This window comes from Colletotrichum siamense (genome assembly GCF_013390195.1).
Source record: "Colletotrichum siamense strain Cg363 chromosome Unknown KSG_Cg363_contig06, whole genome shotgun sequence".
NCBI classification, from domain to species: domain Eukaryota; kingdom Fungi; phylum Ascomycota; class Sordariomycetes; order Glomerellales; family Glomerellaceae; genus Colletotrichum; species Colletotrichum siamense.
In genome coordinates, this window is record NW_023501019.1 from 2572072 (window position 1) to 2592468 (window position 20397).

The 20397-nt window shown below is 51.2% G+C and overlaps 5 protein-coding genes across 5 annotated transcripts; 2 read left to right on the plus strand and 3 right to left on the minus strand.

Annotated features, from left to right (window-relative positions):
* Nucleotides 1–1910: 1910 nt before the first annotated feature.
* mx1 (Interferon-induced GTP-binding protein Mx1) lies at nt 1911–4152 on the minus strand (the record flags this gene model as incomplete). The annotated part of the gene is made up of 3 exons (XM_036641518.1): nt 1911–2141; nt 2196–2723; nt 2779–4152. The coding sequence occupies 3 exons, from the start codon at nt 4150–4152 to the stop codon at nt 1911–1913; spliced, it is 2133 nt and encodes a 710-aa protein (XP_036492626.1).
* Nucleotides 4153–8522: 4370 nt separating this feature from the next.
* stcS-7 (putative sterigmatocystin biosynthesis P450 monooxygenase stcS) lies at nt 8523–10433 on the plus strand (the record flags this gene model as incomplete). The annotated part of the gene is made up of 4 exons (XM_036641519.1): nt 8523–8769; nt 8861–9790; nt 9848–10293; nt 10359–10433. The coding sequence occupies 4 exons, from the start codon at nt 8523–8525 to the stop codon at nt 10431–10433; spliced, it is 1698 nt and encodes a 565-aa protein (XP_036493303.1).
* A 1257-nt stretch (nt 10434–11690) lies between these two features.
* Nucleotides 11691–12053, minus strand: CGCS363_v009671 (uncharacterized protein; the record flags this gene model as incomplete). Its single annotated transcript, XM_036641520.1, has 1 exon — nt 11691–12053. The coding sequence occupies one exon, from the start codon at nt 12051–12053 to the stop codon at nt 11691–11693; it is 363 nt and encodes a 120-aa protein (XP_036493304.1).
* A 3970-nt stretch (nt 12054–16023) lies between these two features.
* On the plus strand, nt 16024–17473 carry CGCS363_v009672 (uncharacterized protein; the record flags this gene model as incomplete). Its single annotated transcript, XM_036641521.1, has 5 exons — nt 16024–16317; nt 16369–16735; nt 16798–16942; nt 16993–17063; nt 17118–17473. The coding sequence occupies 5 exons, from the start codon at nt 16024–16026 to the stop codon at nt 17471–17473; spliced, it is 1233 nt and encodes a 410-aa protein (XP_036493302.1).
* Nucleotides 17474–17686: 213 nt separating this feature from the next.
* Nucleotides 17687–18847, minus strand: CGCS363_v009673 (putative aryl-alcohol dehydrogenase AAD14; the record flags this gene model as incomplete). The annotated part of the gene is made up of 1 exon (XM_036641522.1): nt 17687–18847. The coding sequence occupies one exon, from the start codon at nt 18845–18847 to the stop codon at nt 17687–17689; it is 1161 nt and encodes a 386-aa protein (XP_036492835.1).
* Nucleotides 18848–20397: the final 1550 nt, after the last annotated feature.

A 20397-nucleotide genomic window follows, 5' to 3' on the forward strand; every position in this document is an offset into this window, starting at 1 on the left:
AAGCGCGCCGGGGGCGAAGAGCCTCATCTACCGCATCGCAACGTTGCAGCTTCGACAGGCCATCGCAGTTCACCGGTTCTTTGAAGGCAGCGCTCTAATGATCGATGTTCTAGAAAACATCTCCTGCAACAGGCTTCAATCGGTTCCCGATCTGGGGTAAAGAAGAGGGTTCGTTTCCACCAAAAAAAAAAAACCCAGCAGGCCACGCCAAGCATGTATCCTTCTCCTCAGCGTCTCCCGATGCTGACAGGTGATAATGACTACTGGGTAACAAGCGAACGAGAAGCGTCCCTCGGGTTGCTGACCTGGTTTTGACTGAGAAGGATTATCATCCAAGAATCACCAAGGCTCGTTACCAAGAAGACCAAGAAGATGTGCACATTTGGCAGCGTAAGACATGACTCTAGGACAACGTTGGCGCGAGGAAGACGTCCGCCCATTGGCCCGCCATGGCGGATGCCGTGCCGCGCCGAGAATTGCCGAGAGGCTCGGCGGGAACTGAGAGGACGAGGGTCGGGGGAGGGCTCCGAAATTTGGACATGGGGGTGGGGGAGGAGGAAGAAAATTCAGTGGTAAAGCCTTGGCCGTGGTCCTTCGGAGCTCCTGACTTTTTACCCACCTCCGCTCGCTTCCTCTGCCTCTCCGCTAGCAGCCAGCGGTAGCCGTAGCAAAGCGGCCTGTCTGCTCACGTTATTACGGTGTGGGATGCGCCCTTCTGCTGGCCGCAGGGCGTCGTTGATGTTCGCCACTGTCCGGTGCCGGTCGGGAGATGCCAACGACCCTGGTCAGATGTTTGTTACTTACGTACAGTGTAACGGCATGCAGGGAGCTCAAGCGAGCACCAAGAAATGTCAGAGGACCAGCGACACAGCGATGCTGGCTGAGATCGGCTGGGCGCAGAATGTCTGGCCACTGACATTCGAGTCGTTGAGCTTGTCATCCAGTGGTCTGGTAACTTATGCGGACAAGAACTCTTGCATTCTTGTTGAAGGATGCTCTCCAGATTGATGTTCCTGGTCCTTAGATACTAATCTGCAGTCCAGCAGCTGTCTGCAGACTATTTACGACCTCATATCGGATGCAACTCACCCGTGGGGGTCCAGCCCACTCCACAAGTTCCGTGAGCATCAGGGAATGGCTCTGCTTTGAGATCAATGGCTCGTGACTCCGCACCGAAAGAAGGGGTTGTTTACCGAGTTGCGAAATTTACAAAAGCGGTGAATCACCCATGGAGTCTCACCATGGGCTTGTCAAGGGACCATAAATCACCTCTACGACCTCGGCAGCATTTGTTGGTCAGTATATTCACACAGGAAGTATCACACGTTACTCTTGTGAGGAGCAGGAGACGTTGTACTCAATGGCAGGAGATCTCGGGGTTGAATGTGTATGAAGAAGAGCAGCAGTTGGCACTAGCTCTCTTCCTTCTTTTAGTTCAGGACTCGAGCGACCAAGAGTATTCGGAATCTCCTGGGCTGTCACTAGACATCTTCGTCAGAATGTTTCCGGTTAAGACGCTGTGTAGCGTTCCACATGTAAGGTTGCCAGCCACTGCTGAGCAAAAGTCGATGCATTCGGTCGTGGTTCAGGGGATAATATCTAGCAAACGAATGTGAATAACTCTATGTGGACCATCTACATTCTATGTGTCCGACAATATCTCTATCTTCCCGAGCGAGTGAGCGAATCTGAAGCAGAGCCTTCCAAATTTGTAACGCCACCTCCGGCTTTCTTAACCCGCCTGTTATCAGCCAAATATAAAACAAAACAAAGCCAGCGCAGCATCTATTCCCAGTAGTGTCACCAGTGATTTGTTAGCACGTCTAGCAAAAGGACCACCTGCAGGAATCAGCAAGCACTGGATCTATCTAGGCCATCTTCTTACAAAGCACACAAATATCAGGCACAATCTAACCTGAGATGCTCTGCAAGTCCAGCAAGCTGCTTCGCAACCCTTGGGCAGAGGCACTGAGCTTCTGTCGCCGAGCAATCTCCTTCTCGGGCTCGGTGCCGATCCTCACGAGCTCGTCGTCAGAAAGCTGGGAAACAGTGGCTGGCCAGAAGATTTCAGGCAAGGGCGACAAGATGTGTCTTTCCACAACCTGTCTGCATATGTTGTCGACAAAAGTCTTCATTGCGACCTTGAGATGCCGGTTAGAAGGAGCCACTACAAAGTGAGGAAGGGACCCACAAACCTTGTAGTACGCATTCAAGCCCGCGAGCGCCTCCTCGCAAGCTTGCTCGTCCATATCCACACAGATCTTCGGTTGCAGACAATCCAAGAACTTCTCCATCTGGGAAGCTTCTGTGATACTGTTCATCTTGCCAGACCAACCGTTGCTTAGGGTCAAAGTCAAAGCGCTCTGGAAAGCCGACTTTTGCGAGTCGCTGCGCGCCTGTTGTATGTTGTCCGTGTAGTAATGATTGTACGTGATAGGGTGCCGCTCCTCATCAGCCATAATCTTGTTGAGCTCCTCAAAAGCTTTCTCACGAGAGTCCTCAAGTTTCCGTTGGCAAATGGCGTCGATGTCCCTGCGGAGGTGTTCCTCGTGAAAGAGACGGGTGATGGCCTGCTGAACCCACTTGGAAACCCGGTCAAAGACGGTAGAGACATGCCGCTCGGCAAGGTCGCGCCACGGGCTGGATTGCTCATGAAACAGTTCGGCGAGAAGTACATGGTTGTAGTTCCCGGGCAGTTCGCGACCCTTGGTTTGGATGTAGGTCTGTGGAAATCAGCAAAAGCACAATTAGTTTGACAGACCAGGCAGATTGACTTACCGTGTGAATCCAATGAATCATTTCCTCCTTGGTGACAAAGATTTGCAGTCCGTCAGGTGTAGATGTTCCAGACTTCTTTGGGCGGGCTTCATCTGCTATCTGCCTCTTGTGGCCGTGGTCGCGAATCTCCGCCGAAAAGTTACCATTCTCCTGGTGGACGATGGCGCGAAGACGGGTGCCGCTGTCTTTGGAGAAGAATTGTTGGTCGGTGCTGTGGTAGTTGCCAGCCAAGGCAGCCTCGGCGAGCTGGTAGTAGCGCATGCTGAGGTTGGTCATGAACGAACGGATGTCGTTGAGCGACCGTCTCTCGGGACCCATAGACTTCAGATCATCCTCTGTTGAACTGAGGACCCGTCTGATTTCGTCCCTGACCTTGGGAAGCTCTCTTTCAAGATGAGCATCCAAGAGGTCCTGGAGGTAAGACTTGAGGTTGTCAACACCGACCCGGCTCATGTCGAGGTTCTGAGTCTTCCAGGCACCGGAAGAGAAAAATTCCATCTCCCGTTTAGAGCGGGTAGCAGCATCTCCTCCAGCCTTCATCTCGACAGGGCTAGGGTTCTTCAGGAGGAAAAAGCCAAGCTTAAGCTTGATTGAATCCTTGTTCTTGGCGATGTTGGCTAGTTTCGCCTCAGTGCCGGCGTTGATGAGGTCAGGTTTGGTGATGATGCCGACGGTACGCTGACCATCCAAGTCATACTCGCGGGCGATCTTGATGATGCCCTGATTTGCGACGTCATTGCCAGCTTGAACGACAGCTAGGATGATTGTGCGGGTGCTTTGGAGGTAGCGTCGGACCATGCTGTGGACCGCTTCGACGTCTGCCTCCGACTGCTCCTCATTCGCAACGGAAATGAGACCAGGGAGATCAACTACGCTGAGTTGCAGTCCGATGGGCCCTGTGATCTCAATCCGGAGAGCATCTGAGGCAAAAGCAGAGTCGTCATTGGAGGAAGTAAACCCGCGGATTCCCATGAGCTTTGAGACCTCCTCGATGGCGGTTGGAAGATCTGACAGATCCTCCTTCATCTCACGCTGGTAGCCGCGGAGAATCTGAGAGGTCCCAGCGGGCCGGCCAGCATGAGGCCTGATGGTTGCTGTGCAGCGGAAAGCGCCAGTGGAATGACGAAGCGTAATCTCAGTGGGGAAGCGAGTGCAAAGACCCTCCTGGCGAGGGAAAGGGATGCCTGTGATACCCTCGAGAACAGAACTTTTGCCAGCCGACTGATCTCCACAAACCACCAGCTGAGGCAGGTCAACCAGATCGCCGATGCCGTTGGCGCGGATTTTCTCAATCTGGTTGAGACGATGGGTGGATCGCTGAGAGCGCAGACCCATGGAAGGAGGCGTAGGTCTGATGGGACTTGCGACAGCCATTGTCATTACAATACAGGACTTGGAATCGTTATTGTGTAATTATCTGAGTAGGTAGTTTTCCAAAAGCAGGAGCGCTACATCTGAGTGGCATCTATTGATCTCGGGTGGCGTTATGCATTTGTTAAATATTTCATTCACTGCTTCTTCATTATCATCAGTACAGCCGTAAATGACTCAGGGGTCGAAACTCAGTACTTGAAGTCGTAGCATAACATGATCCGGGATGACTTACCGTGGAACTGTCCGACTGAAAGCGCATTGTAGGCCTCCAACTGAAAGATTACGCAATTCTCTAGATTCTGCATCTGCAAAGCATATTTTCGCGTGTCGTTGCTTATCACAGATGACACGGAAGACGTCAGACCACGAGAATTTGGCTTGTGATTGAAAGGATATGCGGAGCTGGATTCAATTCTGGTTTCTTGCTCTCACATTCTGAAGTGTGATTGATCAAGCTCATGGTTCTCAACAGTTTCGGGCCTCTTACATGTGATCTTGAGGCTCGAACGTGATTTGAGTTAAGCTCCCGTCAACGTCACGTCCCGTTCCCATCCCGATAGATGTTCGGGTGTCCGGCTTCCCACACGTGTTCGTCAAATCTTCTTGAGGTCTAGCCTCATTTCGATAAGAATCGGAAAGTTACGACGACGAAACCGCTGACTACAGGGCTCAGTGAGACTGCCATACTGTTAGTGTTATCTTCGCAGGACCCAGAGGGTTATTGGTCCAAATACCATGAAAGTAACACCCGAAATCACATGCACTTGTGGATTCAATGATGGAAGTCACCATCACAAGTCTGTAAACCGCGTGGTACCCCGGCTATCTGATGAAGGTGTCGGGTATCTAACATGAACAGTTAGGTAGCACCTCAACAAACCTAGAACCCGCTGTTATCATCTTATCCAAACATTGAACATGTGAAGGTATCTAAAAGAGCAAGTACTGTCACATGAAAACTGGATTCCTTAGCAACTAATTGGCAGTCTTGCACCACATGCAATTATCTACCGGCACGTCGTCGGCTCAATCTCGTCTAGGTCACCCAGGACAGTGAAGCGATCGGTGGAATATTGTGATTCGGACATTTCACCAACACGAGCAAACCCAAAGCGTAACTTGACATTCTGTAGGTCCCGCAAGATATTGTCTCTACCACCAGAGGAAGAGGTTTAGCTTAAGCTTCTAAGGACGCTGCTGGAGCTGGTCGTGGTGACAAACTGAAATAAGCGATTCTCAGATAAGACTTCGTTTCGACGAAGGCTTATGTAACCGGCAGTATAATTGAAGAGTGTTATTACCAAGCATGAGATGTGCGGCACATAGAGTTAACTGCCATGGCCCAGTGGACGTGGAGGTGTTAGCACCAAAGAGGGCGGTAATCGGTGCATCACTTAGCCAAAGAGACTCAGATCCTTGAGAATTCAGTCCAACCAAGGATATACCCACATGCTAGAGATATGAGTCGATGCCGGACGTAGTGACATCAAGTCTGGTGTCGGGCTTATCTTGAAAACCGAAACATGGGCTTTCAGCGGCTGGTAACCCATCATTCGTAAAGAGAGTTGGCCGAACTACGCATTTTTGACTATGGTGTCTCAGTGCTTCAGCACTGATGGCACACGAACGAAATAAATTCCATTGCCAAGGATGACTGTGAGAAACATAGGCAAGGCGAGGGATATCTCCATACTTCGTATAACAGGCGTTCTACAGACGGTTATAAATGCTGAAATAGTCGAAGCAACTTAGTGGATTGTCAAATGATTATGTGGTATAGTTAACAAAATAGTTGTACTAGTTTTCCTGCACTAGATTCGGATTTTTCCACACGCAAAGTTCGTCAAGAACTTTGGTGTCTCTTAGTCCGTAGCCATTGCGTAGGTTCGTGATAGAGTATGGAGGTTGAGTGTCGGTAGCGACATGGAACAGTTCATGGAGTAAGTCGTACTGGAGAAAATCTTAAGGTTCATCGTTTCAGGCCACTCTGGTCAAAGGGGAACGTTAATTGCATATAAAATCACTGTATACCTCTGTCTTTGAGGGAAACAAGCCTTCAATGCACTTTTGTCTTCTCATCGACGGTCGCTTGAGGTCGTCTATTTCAACTGAATATTTTGGACCATAAGAAATCAAGGAGGGGAAGCGAAGTTTACGAGAGAAATCAGAACATAAACGTCTCTCCGTATTGAACGTACATACCAAGCTATGAAGTTTCATAGAACACGATTGAAAGAAACTCCTGACCTCGACTTTGAATGCTGCCTAGACTATGTCGGGTAGGCCACCGAGTTATCTACCTAGCCACACCAACATGCAGCGCCGACCAACATAGCTGAGAGCCCCCCGACGCGACCAACAAAACAAGATTGGCCCCAGAACCTTACACCAAAACAGCAATATCTTTCAATCTACATGCAAAAGAAGGCCGTGATAAGATAATTTCACATCAGTTAGTCATGTTTCGCTACAAGCGAAACAGTCATCCATATCTATATCTATGTTTTGAGCTTGGCCAGTACACTCGCCCTCTCGCCTATTTAAGATTGTGGCGTGCAACTGAAAAACCACTCATTCTCTATGAGTTTAGTTCATTGTCAATTCTGCGACTGCATGCTGCATGGGTGCAATCACCATACTGGGAGCTTCCGAAGAAAACAAGTAATTCTATCTGTCCATAGCTGAACATCAAATGCCTTAATCAGAAATCCTTGCCGACTGATAAGAGCATGGCCCTATGTGAAATGCTATCCGATGTGGGATCGCCGACGGGTTCTTGGAGAAACCCCGCTTGGCAACTGTATGACAAGGATGGCGAAGGCCCCAACGACCCGAACGTTCGGGAGGCGTATGAGGCTCGTCCTTTACTAAGCAGATGTTCGTGACGCAAAAGCTCAATATCGTCAGTCCGGGCAGTCAATGATCGGGGTCTCGAAGACCTTGAGGCTTGAACGAGCAAGGTCTACTTCTAAACAGTGAAGACCTATGTTACAAGTTAACAAGTCTCCCCCGAAGAGAATCCAGTAAGTTCTTTGAAGATGAAAAGGTAATTGATCTGCACTGGCGAAGTGTACGTGTCAGGGTAGTTAAGGACAAGATGTGTGATTGATGTCAGTATCAATGTCTCAAAACCGGGCTGCTTTTCCGCAGGTAAGCAGAACTACATTTTTATATCTTTAGATGGCAAAAGCCTGAAGACAGCTCCCAAAAATACCTTTACAACGGCCTGGTTGAATTGCTTCAATACCTGGACTCGAGATGTGAACAATCTAGTTCACACCCTCTCGTGTTTAGGCATCCCGCCGGCCGCTAGCGCAGATGGCGTCAGGAAGTTGACCCAGATTTCTCCGCACAAGTTGCCAGTCCATGGCTTTGATTGGACTGGAGCACAGCTCGTATGTTCTTCACAAGCTTGACTCCGCTCTCGATGTACAGACACCCACATTTGGTTAAGGTTCAGACGGTTTGCTGACAGCATGGCAGGCTATCATCGATGCTATCAGATCAGGGCAGCCATTTTTGAACCACAGATGCACACGAAGCACACATAATTTTGCGACCGGGACAGAGACGGCGCCATCAGCCCTTTTGAGGACAGCTGCATGCGGATGTCTCCGGGATGCCGTGGTCGGCGCATTGAGGGTTCGGATTCCCGCTAATGACCCGCTTTTGTATGAGGAAGGTAACATCGGAGGGTACATCGGATCAGATAAGATGCCATCAGATTAGATGAGATGCATCTGATTCGAGGAGCTGCATCGCAGAGTCTCGCCATTGAAGAATTTTCCACCCACAGGCCCATCCACACTGGGGCTTGGCATTACGTCGGTTTAACCGCAATTTAACTGGAAAGCGGGATGGATGAACCCCTCAACGGGTAGTGGGCTGTTCATTTCCCCCAGCCACGGCAATGGGCGGCGTTTCCCGTCAACTGCCAGATGTACTCGACGTGCGGGCGAGCTGCTCAATGAGGAGGTGATGCTGACGCTTCTTTCCAATCAGGAAATTTTGTCTGGGCAAATTTTGGAGAACTGGTGGGCTCGCAGCCGGAGAACTGCTTGTACCTGTTGTCCAGTACGTACAGCACCATTTCACATGGGTTGCTGTTGAAGAACCCTCGTCAAGGCACAGCGACTAGGGTGGCATTACCGACGATCGTCCATCGTCGGAGCCCGTTGCGACGCTCGTCATAAGCACACAGTTACATGGGTGGTTTATTTTTTTTCCTCGGCCAATATATACCTGCTGTACCCCTCCAAAAATGGCGCAGGCAGAAATTTTGGATAGTTTGGGCATTCCATCCTGAGCCACCGTTTCTCATTCATTCGCGGGCAAGTCGAGCTGTCGGTGCAGCTCCCCCAGATTGAAAGATGGCTTTGCTCAGCGTCTTCAATAAGCTCGACGCGGCTTCTCTAGCTCCCCTCCTGCAATGGAAGCTTCTCATCTTGGCGGCGATCCCGCTCGCCGTGGTCTTCTACCTGAGGAGGTCGAAGGCTGATCCCCTCGACATCAAACTTTTTTCACATTTCCCGCAGCCTGAGGAGGCCGACCCGAACAGAGGACATTGGCCATGGATCGAGAAGGCCGCTGCGCTGGGCGACCCTCGAAGGTCTTTCGGTACGTTCCGCGCAGGCAGCCATCGCCGCTTGCTAGCGAATGGCGAACATTGAAACATCTTCGAGAGTCGCTAACATGAATGATTTTGTAGATGAACTCCTCTACGAGCAAGCTCAGAAGCTTGGCTTCCCTCCCGTTCTCCTGGTTGATTGGCGCCCGATGGAGTCTTTCATGATTCTCTTCATTCTCAACAACGATGTCGCAGAGCAGGTCACCAAGCCCACGAAGCAGTACAGCACTAGTGTCCCCAAGCACCCGGCTATGCAGGATCTTGCTCCTTTGGTCGGAGCACGATCTCTTGTCACCACTGACGGCGAGGAATGGAAGGGTCTTCGCAAGAGAATTCTGCCCGGCATGCAGCCTCAGCATCTTCTTTCCCTGGTCAAGGTCATTCTGGACAAGACGGAGCTTTTCATTAACTTGATGGAGGAGAAGGCTGCTTCCGGAGAGGCCTTCAACATTGATGAGTACACCACGAACCTGGCTTTCGACGTCATCGGAATTGTGACTTTCGACATGGACCTCAACGCTCAGGTTGAGGGCAAGCAAAGCAAGGTCTTGACGACATACCGCGCCCTATCCCACGCTTACATCAAGCGCGAGCTGGGCAAGCACTGGCTTCGGAGATACTTCTCGGAGAACGAGCGCAAGATCAGACGTCTTGACAAGGAACTCGACGCCATCCTCAAGGAAGAGATCATCAGACAGCACAAAGACTTCAAGGCCGGCCTCGCGACTGCATCCCGCAGTGTAGCAGCCTTGAGTCTTCACGACATCGACGTATTGACCCCCGAGGTTCTCCAACAGACTAGCGACACTTGCCGAGGATTCCTGTTTGCCGGCCACGACACGACCAGTATTCTGCTGCAGTGGTGCTTCTACGAGCTTCACAGACGCCCGCAGTCTGCCAAGGATCTGAAGGAAGAACTCGACGAGGTTTTCGGTCCCGACCCCAGCCCCAAGTCCGTCATCGAGCAGCTCTCTGGTCCCCAGGCCGGAAAGCTCTTGGCCCGACTCCCTTGTAAGTGTCACTCATCATTGATGCAACATTGAAAATGCTGACATTTAATCCACTTAGACACCGACGCCATTATCAAGGAGGCCCTGCGTCTCCACCCGCCCGGAACCACCGCTCGTGTCGCCCCTAAGGGTGCCAACTACACCATCACCCTGCCCAATGGCCAGCCCCTTGTTGTCGACGGTCTCTGCTTGAGTCCGCGAGCCTACATCATCCAGAGAGACCCCAAGATCTTCGGAGAGACCAAGGATGAGTTCAGACCCGAGCGCTGGCTCGGCCCCGACGCTGCCAACATCCCCGACAGCTCCTTCAGACCGTATGAGAGAGGTCCTAGACGCTGCACCGGATCCGAGCTTGCAAACCTGGAGTCCAAGGTTGTGCTGGCGATTATCGCGAGACATTTCGAGTTTGTCAAGGTTGGCTTGGGCGAGCTGGATCTCACGGAAGATGGAAAGCCTCAACTCGATGACAGAGGATACTACAAGACCAAGGGAACCCTGTTCTCTGTAAGTACCGCACTGATTATGAACGCCGCTTCACAACGTGCTCCTACTGACTCGCAATGTAATAGACCGATCTGGTTACTTCGAAGCCTGTTGACGGCATGCACTTGAGAGTCGAGCTCAAGAACAAGCCCAAGGCTTGAAATGATGCCAAATCCAAGGCCAAGAAACTGTCCCATAAAGGACCAAATAGAAATAGCTATGGCTGAGAGGATGTTTGGCCAACGCCCATCTTCGCGCGCGCAGGGTTGTACGATTCGACCGAATGATCGTAACGTCATCGAGATAGTATTATCTTAAGGAAGGTACATATGTTCTGATCAGCCATCAGAACGAGCTTAATGAGAAAGAGTACATGACTATGAAATGGTGTGTTGCTAGCAAGACGTGACGTGGGTCATCCTTTGGTTGTCTAGGCCATCGCCAAATAAAAGGAACGACATACGCACAAGGTGGGTGATGGTAGGTGAGAACACGCATGACAGCCTGTCTCTGCGGAATCTAATCAAAACCCGCCTTTAAGGTGTCTTTGACTAGGTAGGGGCAGTGAGTAGCCTAACATATCAGTCTCCATCTCAGCTTGCCCGTACTTGGAGCTGGAAGAACTGACTCAGGTCAACTCAAGATTGTGAATAATCCAGCATGTTGAACTTTGTTTCAAACATGTGATGGCATAATGCTAGAAACGACATGGAGGTGCCAAAACGAAGTTATCTAGCAGGGCTACTATCCTCTTCGGATCCGGGGCTCGCCTCGGTTACAACAAGCTCCGACTAATCAGAACGCGGCTTTCACGAACATCACAGAACATTTCCGAGTCGCCAATAATCGTAGGGCTGAAAGGATGAGACCCTTATCTGCGCATAGAAAGCATTTACACCCTTGTTTGGCCGTCATGGGGTCACGAAGGCGGCGGCATCCAAAGGTGGAGCTCCCAGCTCCCAATGATCTCACATATCAATGATGATCTACGCTCATTCACTTGGCAACACTGGGCAACAAGCTTACTTGACCGCAATGTTTCTGTTTGTTAAAGATACTTTGTGACTACCTTCAGCAAGTTCTTGGCAAATCAAAGTGACAACAGCCCATCTGATGTATGCATCATCACTTTCGACTGCAGCTGTCGTGCACCGACGGTAACCAGAAACGATTGAGGATACACGAAAGCAGTTTCTGAATAACTGCTATGCATAGGGCGTGGACATTATCATATCATCTTATGAGACAGTAGATAAAACTATTCCGGACGAACGAGTGTTTCCAAGCTCCACCGCCCGCATCCCAGGATACCACGCGATGAACGGGCCCACACGTCTGAACGTTATCTGCCATGACCATTTCTAATAATAACCCTGCCGTTGTCGTCGTCGTCGTTTTCGCAACCATCGTGACACTTCTTACTTTGACGACTCGACACCACTACCACCCTCCGCCCGAGTCGTCTTCTGCTGCGGCGGATATTTCGGTTCCGACCCCGCATCAGTCCCCCATCCGCCGAAGCCATCGGCTGTCGCCATGCCACCAAACCCCGTTGCAGGGCCGGCAGTAAGTGTGCCCGCGGCCTGATTTCCTGCGACGCCCGGTCGATCTTTGGCCCACGCGTTTATCTCTTCCCTCGTCTTGCCGGTGTACTTCAGGAGGTCCTCGTCTGAAATGACCTTGTCGCGGCCGTTCTTCTTGTCTTCATAGCGTTGGTAAAGCGACTTTTTGGGGGTGTCCTCGTCGCCACCCTCCTTGGCTGATGACTTCCAGAAAACCATTTTGATGAATGCTATCTTGTGGTCCTGGCCAATATCAGCACTGCATTACACTCTAACATAGATGTAAAATACCTACTTGCTGTTCAAATCGGACTTTGTTTGGCGAATGGCGATCTAATTTCTTCTAGATTGATCGTCTGGAATTATGCCACGCTGTTAAATACTCGAGCTCGAAATGGAGCTACTATCAATACGGCAGCCTAACCGAATCACGCTGGAATTTTGTTCAGCTGCTGCGCCGCAACTTCGAAATCACGAGACTAATCAGCGACGAGGTGATAGGCCACTTGCTGTGAGACTTGGCGGCCCCATTTTTGTTCTTTTGGAGAGTCTGCGGTGCACCAACGCATCAAACATCAAGAATCAGTCAAGTTAATTGCTTGGTCCAATGCAGTTTGTGTTACCACTAAATCGCCCAGGGCTGTGTAGGATACAATCACTGCAGATCTTGGGAGATCTGGGGCAGAGTCCATACTGGTTAGGCCAAGTTTAGCGGCATGTAAGATGACTAGCTCCAAACTTGACTGCGAGTTGACAAGCCACCGACGTTTCTGTCAGCGCCATGACACGCACAGCAGCAAGTGCGGATAAGACGGCTGTCAAGCGCTCACTTTCGGCCGACCAATCTGTCAAATGGTGACAGTCCAATCATGTGCTACACGATGGCCTCATTACCGTTGCCAAAAGGTATCAGATATTTCGGCCAACTTGCACGATGTCACGGCGCAGAGCGATCTAGGAGGTCAAGACGCAGTCGAAAATTTCTAAACCTAATCAAAAACGGGGCTGAGCTTACTTCTGACTTGTTTGCCACTTCAAGGACGCTGCTACGGCCCGGGCCATTCTAGAATATTTCAGTACGCCGCGTGTTTTGACACCGCGAGTACGCTGCCAATTAAAAGGGAAACACGTACTAGATTTTCTACAGATCTCGTCAGATTGTGCTAGGCAGGCGAATCTTTTGGGCGGCCGCAGCAGATCATTCGCTTCTTGGCGACGTACAAGCTTCCCCCTCACAGCGAGACCAAAAAATCCGATGTGGGTGGATAACGGCACCACTTAAGGCTATGACCTGCATGTATCAGTTTCTAATTTCGTAGAGGCGCGTCTTGCCCGCAGCGCGTCGAAGGAGCTATGGTTGGCTGTCCTCCACAGATTGGCCCTCAGATGCCAGTCTCATTCCGCATGTTCAGTTGAGTTCGTCTGGTTCGATTGCGTCTGGTCAGATGCCTCGGGTGATGCCCAACCAGCAACGGTATTGTTCGTCTTAGCTCCTCGTCGACGCGGCCGGTGTTTGCGATCAACTAGTTCACAACTGCACCGCATTCACGATTTTGAGCTAGCGCCGGCGGAGAATAGGGTCGAATATCGTCCAAAGTCGCTTTGAACTGATCTACGATATTGTCTCATTGACGCTTTCATCGTGATGTTCCTGAGTTCCCCTCATTGCTCGGACCTTTTCTCGCTCTCCGAGCTCTGGACACACCATCTCGGCGAAGAATTCCTCCCTGATTACATTTTACTCACTTCGAAGAGTCTTTGACTTGATCGACATTATCAGAAACATGGCCATCAACTTGGCAACTATATCGACGGAACGCCCTCGCTACGAGGATTCGGGGTTTGTGATTTCTCAGCAACACGGGTCTCGAAAAGCGGCCGACGGGAGATGTGAAGTCGGCGCTGCTGCCAGCAGGTGGTCTAGTTGGAGTAGCAGCAGCCTTTGAGTTCAAAGCCCGCGGTTCATATCCCGATGGCACAGCTGCAGCCGACAGGTGGGCAAACTGTTACTGCTTGCTTCCCTGCGGCACTTCAGGCTCTCAGGGATGGGCTAATATAGCCAAGACGCGTCAAATATGCACGATCATCGGCGCTAATAGCTGCAAGGCTCCTGCCGTGGAGGTTAAATATGCTTATCCCACGGGTAGCTGGCGAAGAGAAAGAGAAAGCTTCCTCCTAAGAGCGCAGCGAGCCGAGCTATGGATACCCTGCCGGGGTTTCAGCTCTCTCAGAGCTGACATGAGAAACCGAGAGATTGACGCTGCAAGGACCAAGCCAAGCCTGCAGGCTGCAGCTCAAGCCTGGTGTATGAACGACGAACCTTTCAGATATGCAGAGGTGTATAATAACTGAGTCATCAGACGCAAAGTTGAGGTGCATGGATAGCGAGGAGCTAAAAATGCCGTGCATCTATAACGCGGGAGACGACTTGGCCATATAATATCTCCCATAAAATATGTCTGTGCAGCTTCAACTAAGACCGTGCTCTTTCCTGGATGGCGCCGTGGTGGCCGTTTTTCCCGTGGAAACTTCTGATGTTTCGATGACACACTCGGCTCTAAGATCTGGCTTTCTCAACGACGAACCAGCCCATGCGAAGCTGTGTTCTGGACTCACATCGTCGACAGTTAAAGGCGCTTACAGAGGACTCTATTCTTTAAATGATCCCATCACCGGCACAAACAATTCCCGATTTGTCGCAGGTGGAGGGGGCGCGCAGCGGCCTAGTGGACGGACTCAAGAGCGGACAGAAAACCGCAGGGTTTCATGAAGGAAAGCGTACTTTGCCGCTTGTGTCGGCGGTCCTTCGTCCCATCAAGCAGATGAGCGACTCGCCTGCGGCAATGTTGTGCAGGTAAGGTGACCTGGGGCAGAGCCGCAAACCGTGTGGGAAAGCCCGCCGCAACTCGGAAACGCGCGGGTGGGGAAGAAGCTGAATCGTGATGACAGGGCGAGGTATCCTACAGTAGCTAAGCTGATGGTTCGTCATAGTGAACTGTCTTATACACGTTCACCTGTCTCTTACGGTGATCATACAACGACTGAATAAGGCGCATACTGGGTATTACCCTTGAAGAGAAGCTGGTTCCCCCGCACGGGAACAGTAGCTTCGCCTAGCTCCAAGAACGATGCGCAAGTCATAGGGCTGTTCCTGCACTAGTGCTGCCGTTTCCTTACCTTTTCACCATTGCCGCGAAATCGAGAAATCGTTGGCCCTAAAGATGGGAGAAAATCGTGCAGAAAATGTGCAGCGGAAGTGCGGCATTCCGGATTAAGGATAACAGACGACCCAGAATCCGATACCGCCAGGACATTTGCCCGTGAGGCGGAGCACAAGCTCAGGAGTTGCCGCCCATGGAGGGCTGGACGGGAATCCGGGAATACCCTGACTACCCTACGCCACCCATCTGTTGAAGAAGTAAGCTTTTCGAAGACAAGGCCGTAGTAACCACCACCAGACCGTGCACACTGGGATCTCTCCCCAGACGCGACACGGCTGTGACAGTGGTGATAACTCAAAAGGAAGTGTTCGATAGGTTCCTAGATCAGCCGTACGGGGATCGTGTGGATAGAGAAAGCGAGAAGACCAAGAAAGGCTCCACAAATCTGTGCCTGGCGATGCTGGCAAGTCAAGACGAAGGAGGTCAAAGAGTCGGCTGCCCCTTGGCAATCATGGCATCGCTCCAGATGGCCGAAGGGGGGTCTCCGTCCTATGAGATTCAGGCTTGTGGATTTCCCGCTCTCGTGCACGGATTCCAGAAAGTCGCAAACACTAGCCTGCGCTTTGCCTTTCAGGCCTCCATTTCTCTGCCCACCGGCGGATATCGAAAGACTTGATCTGTGCTCGATCGGACGCTGCCACGTCCGCCTCAGTGCCGTGATGCGAAATCATGTTGGGAAGCAGAGCCATCTGGTCATGGACATCCTGGCAAGATGCTTGTCAAGTCTTCGCGTGGTCCACGGTCTCCACGTGGTACATAATGAAACGGCGCTGCTCGCCGGTCCCATCGAAGTGGGAGAAGGAGGGGGATATCGGATTCTCGCCGTTGATAGACGTTGCGCATATTCAGGTGATCTTATAACAACGGCTTGCGACCCACCTCGATCGTCATCAGAGATGTGCTAGGTGTATCTGCCATGAGGTTGCTGCTGTCATTTCAACAATCGGTAACCAGCACGGATACCAACGATGGCCGTCGTGCCTCCTCACGGATGTCTTGACTGTCCAAGAAGCCGGGCGCAAGCATTGAGCTCCTTGGCACAGTCCATCAACACGACGCAATTATCTACAGCGGACCTCGATACGACGACGCTTTCCCTCAACATTCGAGCCGATGATGATGCTACTGCTGAAGGGATCCAGACGGTATTATGGATCCTCGTTGTTCTTTCGGCTATCTTCCTTGGCTTGAGGATCTACTGCAAGATATCATATTCGTATACGAAGTTCAGGTTCGAGGATGGTCTTCTCATAGCTTCCTGGGTAAGCACCACAAGCCACGCCAGGTTATCAAAGTCACTAACATGGTATCAGGTTGTTCTAGCTGGAGACGCTACACTGAATGAGTTCATCATCAAGTCTCGCTTTGGACGACCAGGGTTTCCCATCACGATTGAAAATATTACAACGCTTGCCATCGTCGGCTTGTCTTCGATCACATGCTCCTTTGTCGGCCAGGTCTGGAGCAAAACAGCCTTCGCCATCTCACTCTTGCGTATGTGCGAGGGATGGAAGAAGGCGTTTGTTTGGTTCTCTATTATATCGATGAACATCCTCTTCGCCTTTGCCTCCCTATCATTCTGGATCGGCTGCGTGCCTCTTGAGAAGAGGTGGAAGCCCTTTGGCGATGGAACATGCTACGACCTGAAGTGGGTGGTATCATTCGGCATCTTCGTCAGTGGTAAGTTGCGTCCGTTTTAGTTCGATTCATACAAGATACATTGTACTGACTCTCCCTCGCAGTATACTCAGGCCTCCTCGATCTAGCCCTGGCCGCCATTCCTTGGATGATTCTCATGCGCCCGACACCAGCCGAAGAATCGTCCGGACTCACTCTCAGCAAAAAGGAGAAAATCGGTGTATCTGTGGCTCTTAGTATGGGAGTACTGTGAGTGAACTTTCTTTGCAACTATGGTGTCTGATGCTAATCCGACCCAGCGCCGGAATCGCGGCGTTTGTGAAAGCGTCTTACATGCGCTCCGTGAACGACACAACGGGTGACTTCTCTCGTAAGTTTCACAAATTTTCAGACCAAACAGCGAACTGCGCTGACAGCTTTTCAGATGGTGGTGCACAGTTGGCTGTGTGGGCTGCCGCGGAGACCGCCATCACTATCATGGTGGCAACTCTGCCCGTGCTACGGGTTCTACTCCGAGACACTGCGGTGAAGACTCGGTATCTCCCTGAAGCCATCAAGATGAAGGTCAGAAAGTCGACCAGACGCTCAGAAAGAGTTTCACGCAGATCTGCGGAGGTTCCAGAAGACAAGTTGCATCTCGCGTCTTCGGGAGCTTCCATGTCAACGGCGGGGGCGTCTTCATCAACCTCTGGCGGGTCTTCGAGATCTGCAGATTCGCAGAAAACCTTGATCGGAAAGCCCAAGGAATATCCAGTTCCAAAGCTTCCGAATATGATATGAGGAGTTCTGCTGTGTAGGATTATGTACTACTAGAGACGTGACAGCGCAGATCATCGGCTTGACGCTGAGATCCATCACGATTGATGACACGAAACCTTCACGAATGTAAAAGACCAGATGTTTAATGATAATAAAACAACAATTGATTTGCATTTGGTGCACCAATCGCGATATGAGTTCCTCGTCCCGCAAACCCTCTTTTAAGTGCCGCACTCACTCATGACCAATCGGCTTACCGCTGCGCTGCCACGCCATCGGCGCAGACGCGGCCACCAAAGTAGGTGTCGGACCCCCCTCTCGGGGATCATCCAGGATGAAGTTCATAGGGAAGCCGATTTCGAATTCCTTGTATCCTTCGATCTTCTTGATTTGGTCCTCCGTCAGGTGAAGGCTGAGGGCCCTGATGTTGTCGTGTAGGTGCTCGACCTTGCGGCCACCAACGATGGGGAAAACGTAGCGCGCCTTCTGCATTACGTATGCAAGAGCAATCTGCTGGATACTGTCTGTACCCTGCTCCTTTGCGACCTCCTCAAGGATTTCGCTGGCCCTGCGGTGCTCTTCGGACTGACCCTGGCCAAACATGGCACGAAGACCCTCGCCGGCCTTTTGGCGCTCCTCGAGCTGCTTCTTGGTTTGCAGCTTACCTCCTCCAAGGACATCCCATGGTGCGATCGCCATACCAAACTGGCGGCACATGGGGATGATTTCCCGTTCAAGATCGCGGATCAAGACGTTCCAGCGACCCTGGTATACGGAGAACGGGGTCTTGCCATGAGCTCTGGCGTAGGTGTTCGCGGCGGAAACAACCCAAGCGGGTGTATCAGAAACACCAAGGTACAGGACCTTACCCTGCTCAACAAGGATGTGGAGGGAGTCCATAAGTTCCTCAATAGAAGTGGTCCAGTCCCACCAATGGATGTAGAGCAGGTCAATGTAGTCGGTCTGTAGCTTCTTGAGAGAGTCACGGACCGAGAGGTGCAGCGACTTCTTGTGATTGCCCGAGTAGTTGACACACTTGCCGGGTCCGAGCTCTTGCTTGCGATACTGGGTGGTGAACTTGGTCGCGACGAACATGATGTCGCGGTTCTTGCGAGCGGTCATCCATTCGCCAAGGATCTTCTCGGACTCCTCGTTCTGGTAGTTGTTGGCGGTGTCGATGAAGTTACCTCCGGCGTCGACGAACGCATCCAGCAGCTTGTACGAGTCCTCCTTCTCCATGGAACCCATGAACGAGGACCACGCAGAGCCGATGGACATGGCGCCCAGGCAGAGTGGGGAGACCCTGACACCGGCGGTGGAGGAGAGCACGCGATAGCGGCCGAGCTCTGTTTTGGGCTCGGGAGCCGGTGCGAAGAGAGTTTGAAGGCCCGACATGTTGGGAACTGGTGCGATGTGCGGTTATTGGGGTAGACTTGGAAGCGGCGCTAGACTGAGAAGAGCCGCTCGAATCGAGGAGAGAAGTGAGAGGTCTGATGAGATGGCAGAACACCGGCCAGTCCGCGTTCGATTCCGTCACCTTTATACCAACCTTAACCGTATGATGCCACTCATCGATTGACCTCGGGCAGTATGATAAACCTTAGATTCGCGGGCGTAGAGTAAAGTCCGAGAGCACATGCAGGGTTTCATGGAGGGCAGTCGCTGGGACACCTTCAAACCTGGGGCTGTCTGTGCCCTGTGCTTCTCACGACTTCCCAGTCTGCGCACCACAGTTGTTTACTCGTGCTAAAAACTCCATGTGATTTGAGTACCCCTGATATCAGAATGCCTCAAAAGCGCAAATTGTGTGTATGCCAAGATCCGTCCGCGGCTCCGGCGGATAGGGGACGTGGACTCGGGATCCATCCGCAGAATGGTGCGTGGATCTCAATTGTTACGAGGGAATCCTTGGCCTACTCGAGGTCGCAATTAGAGGATCGCCGACGTCGTCGGATTTGAGATTGTGGAGTATACCTTCTGAGACCAGGGTTGAGTGATCCCGACGTCTTAGGAGAAAAGAAGCTGTTCTATTATGAGCTGTCATTTCATTTCGCAGACTCTCCCCTTGATTGCCATCCCTTTCGAATGCCAACAAAATTTGCAGGACATCTTACGTGTCTGGAGCAATCACCAAGAGAATGGTCTTCAAGTCTAGTGACGGGTTCGCGGAGTTTCAAACGCTTGAATCGGAGCCATCATGGGCAATCCTGGTGGAGTTGCGGAGTTCGCGAAGTAGGATGGGGATGCCCGTCGTTCATAGCAAGGTAGCAGCATCGGACTTAACAACGGCATTAACTTTGTATCCGTTTCCCTGCGTGACATTCAAGATATTTATTCTAAGAGCTATTCGAGGAGACATTGATACCCATGCTTGGTCGATCTTGAATATCCTGTCATAGAAATTGCCCGTAGTGGAGAGATGCCTCGAGCTTTCGGTTCTGGTGTACATGCTGTGCCGGTGTTGCAATACCGTGTAACGTCGGCTGAAGGTATCTCGACGGTCTTTTCGATGGAATTTGTAACAATGTATCAAGACAATAATGGGGGAACGGTACCTAGGTAGTGATGAGAAACTGTAGAGTGACGCTTCGCAATATTCAAATCAGTCTTCGACTACGGTGGTTTACTTCGATCTGCTTCGCCAGTGCAAACACCAAAGACTACGACAAGTTACAAATATCACGACCAGAATCGTTGTAGACAATAACATCGAACCTCGAGACTTAAACCAATTCTGCCTCAAAATTCTAGGGACACGATCAAGGTAATGTATAGTTTACAAGATGAAGGTCCATTCCAACCGTGTAACCCTGATGAGAGAGGTCCAAAGGGTAACGTATTTCCTAGCTATAAAGACTACTAGCTTCTCAATTTTTTTTTTTCTTCACAACTCATACGCATGCATGGCTTTTGACAAATTCCTGCTCAGCAGGCCGCCACCAGCA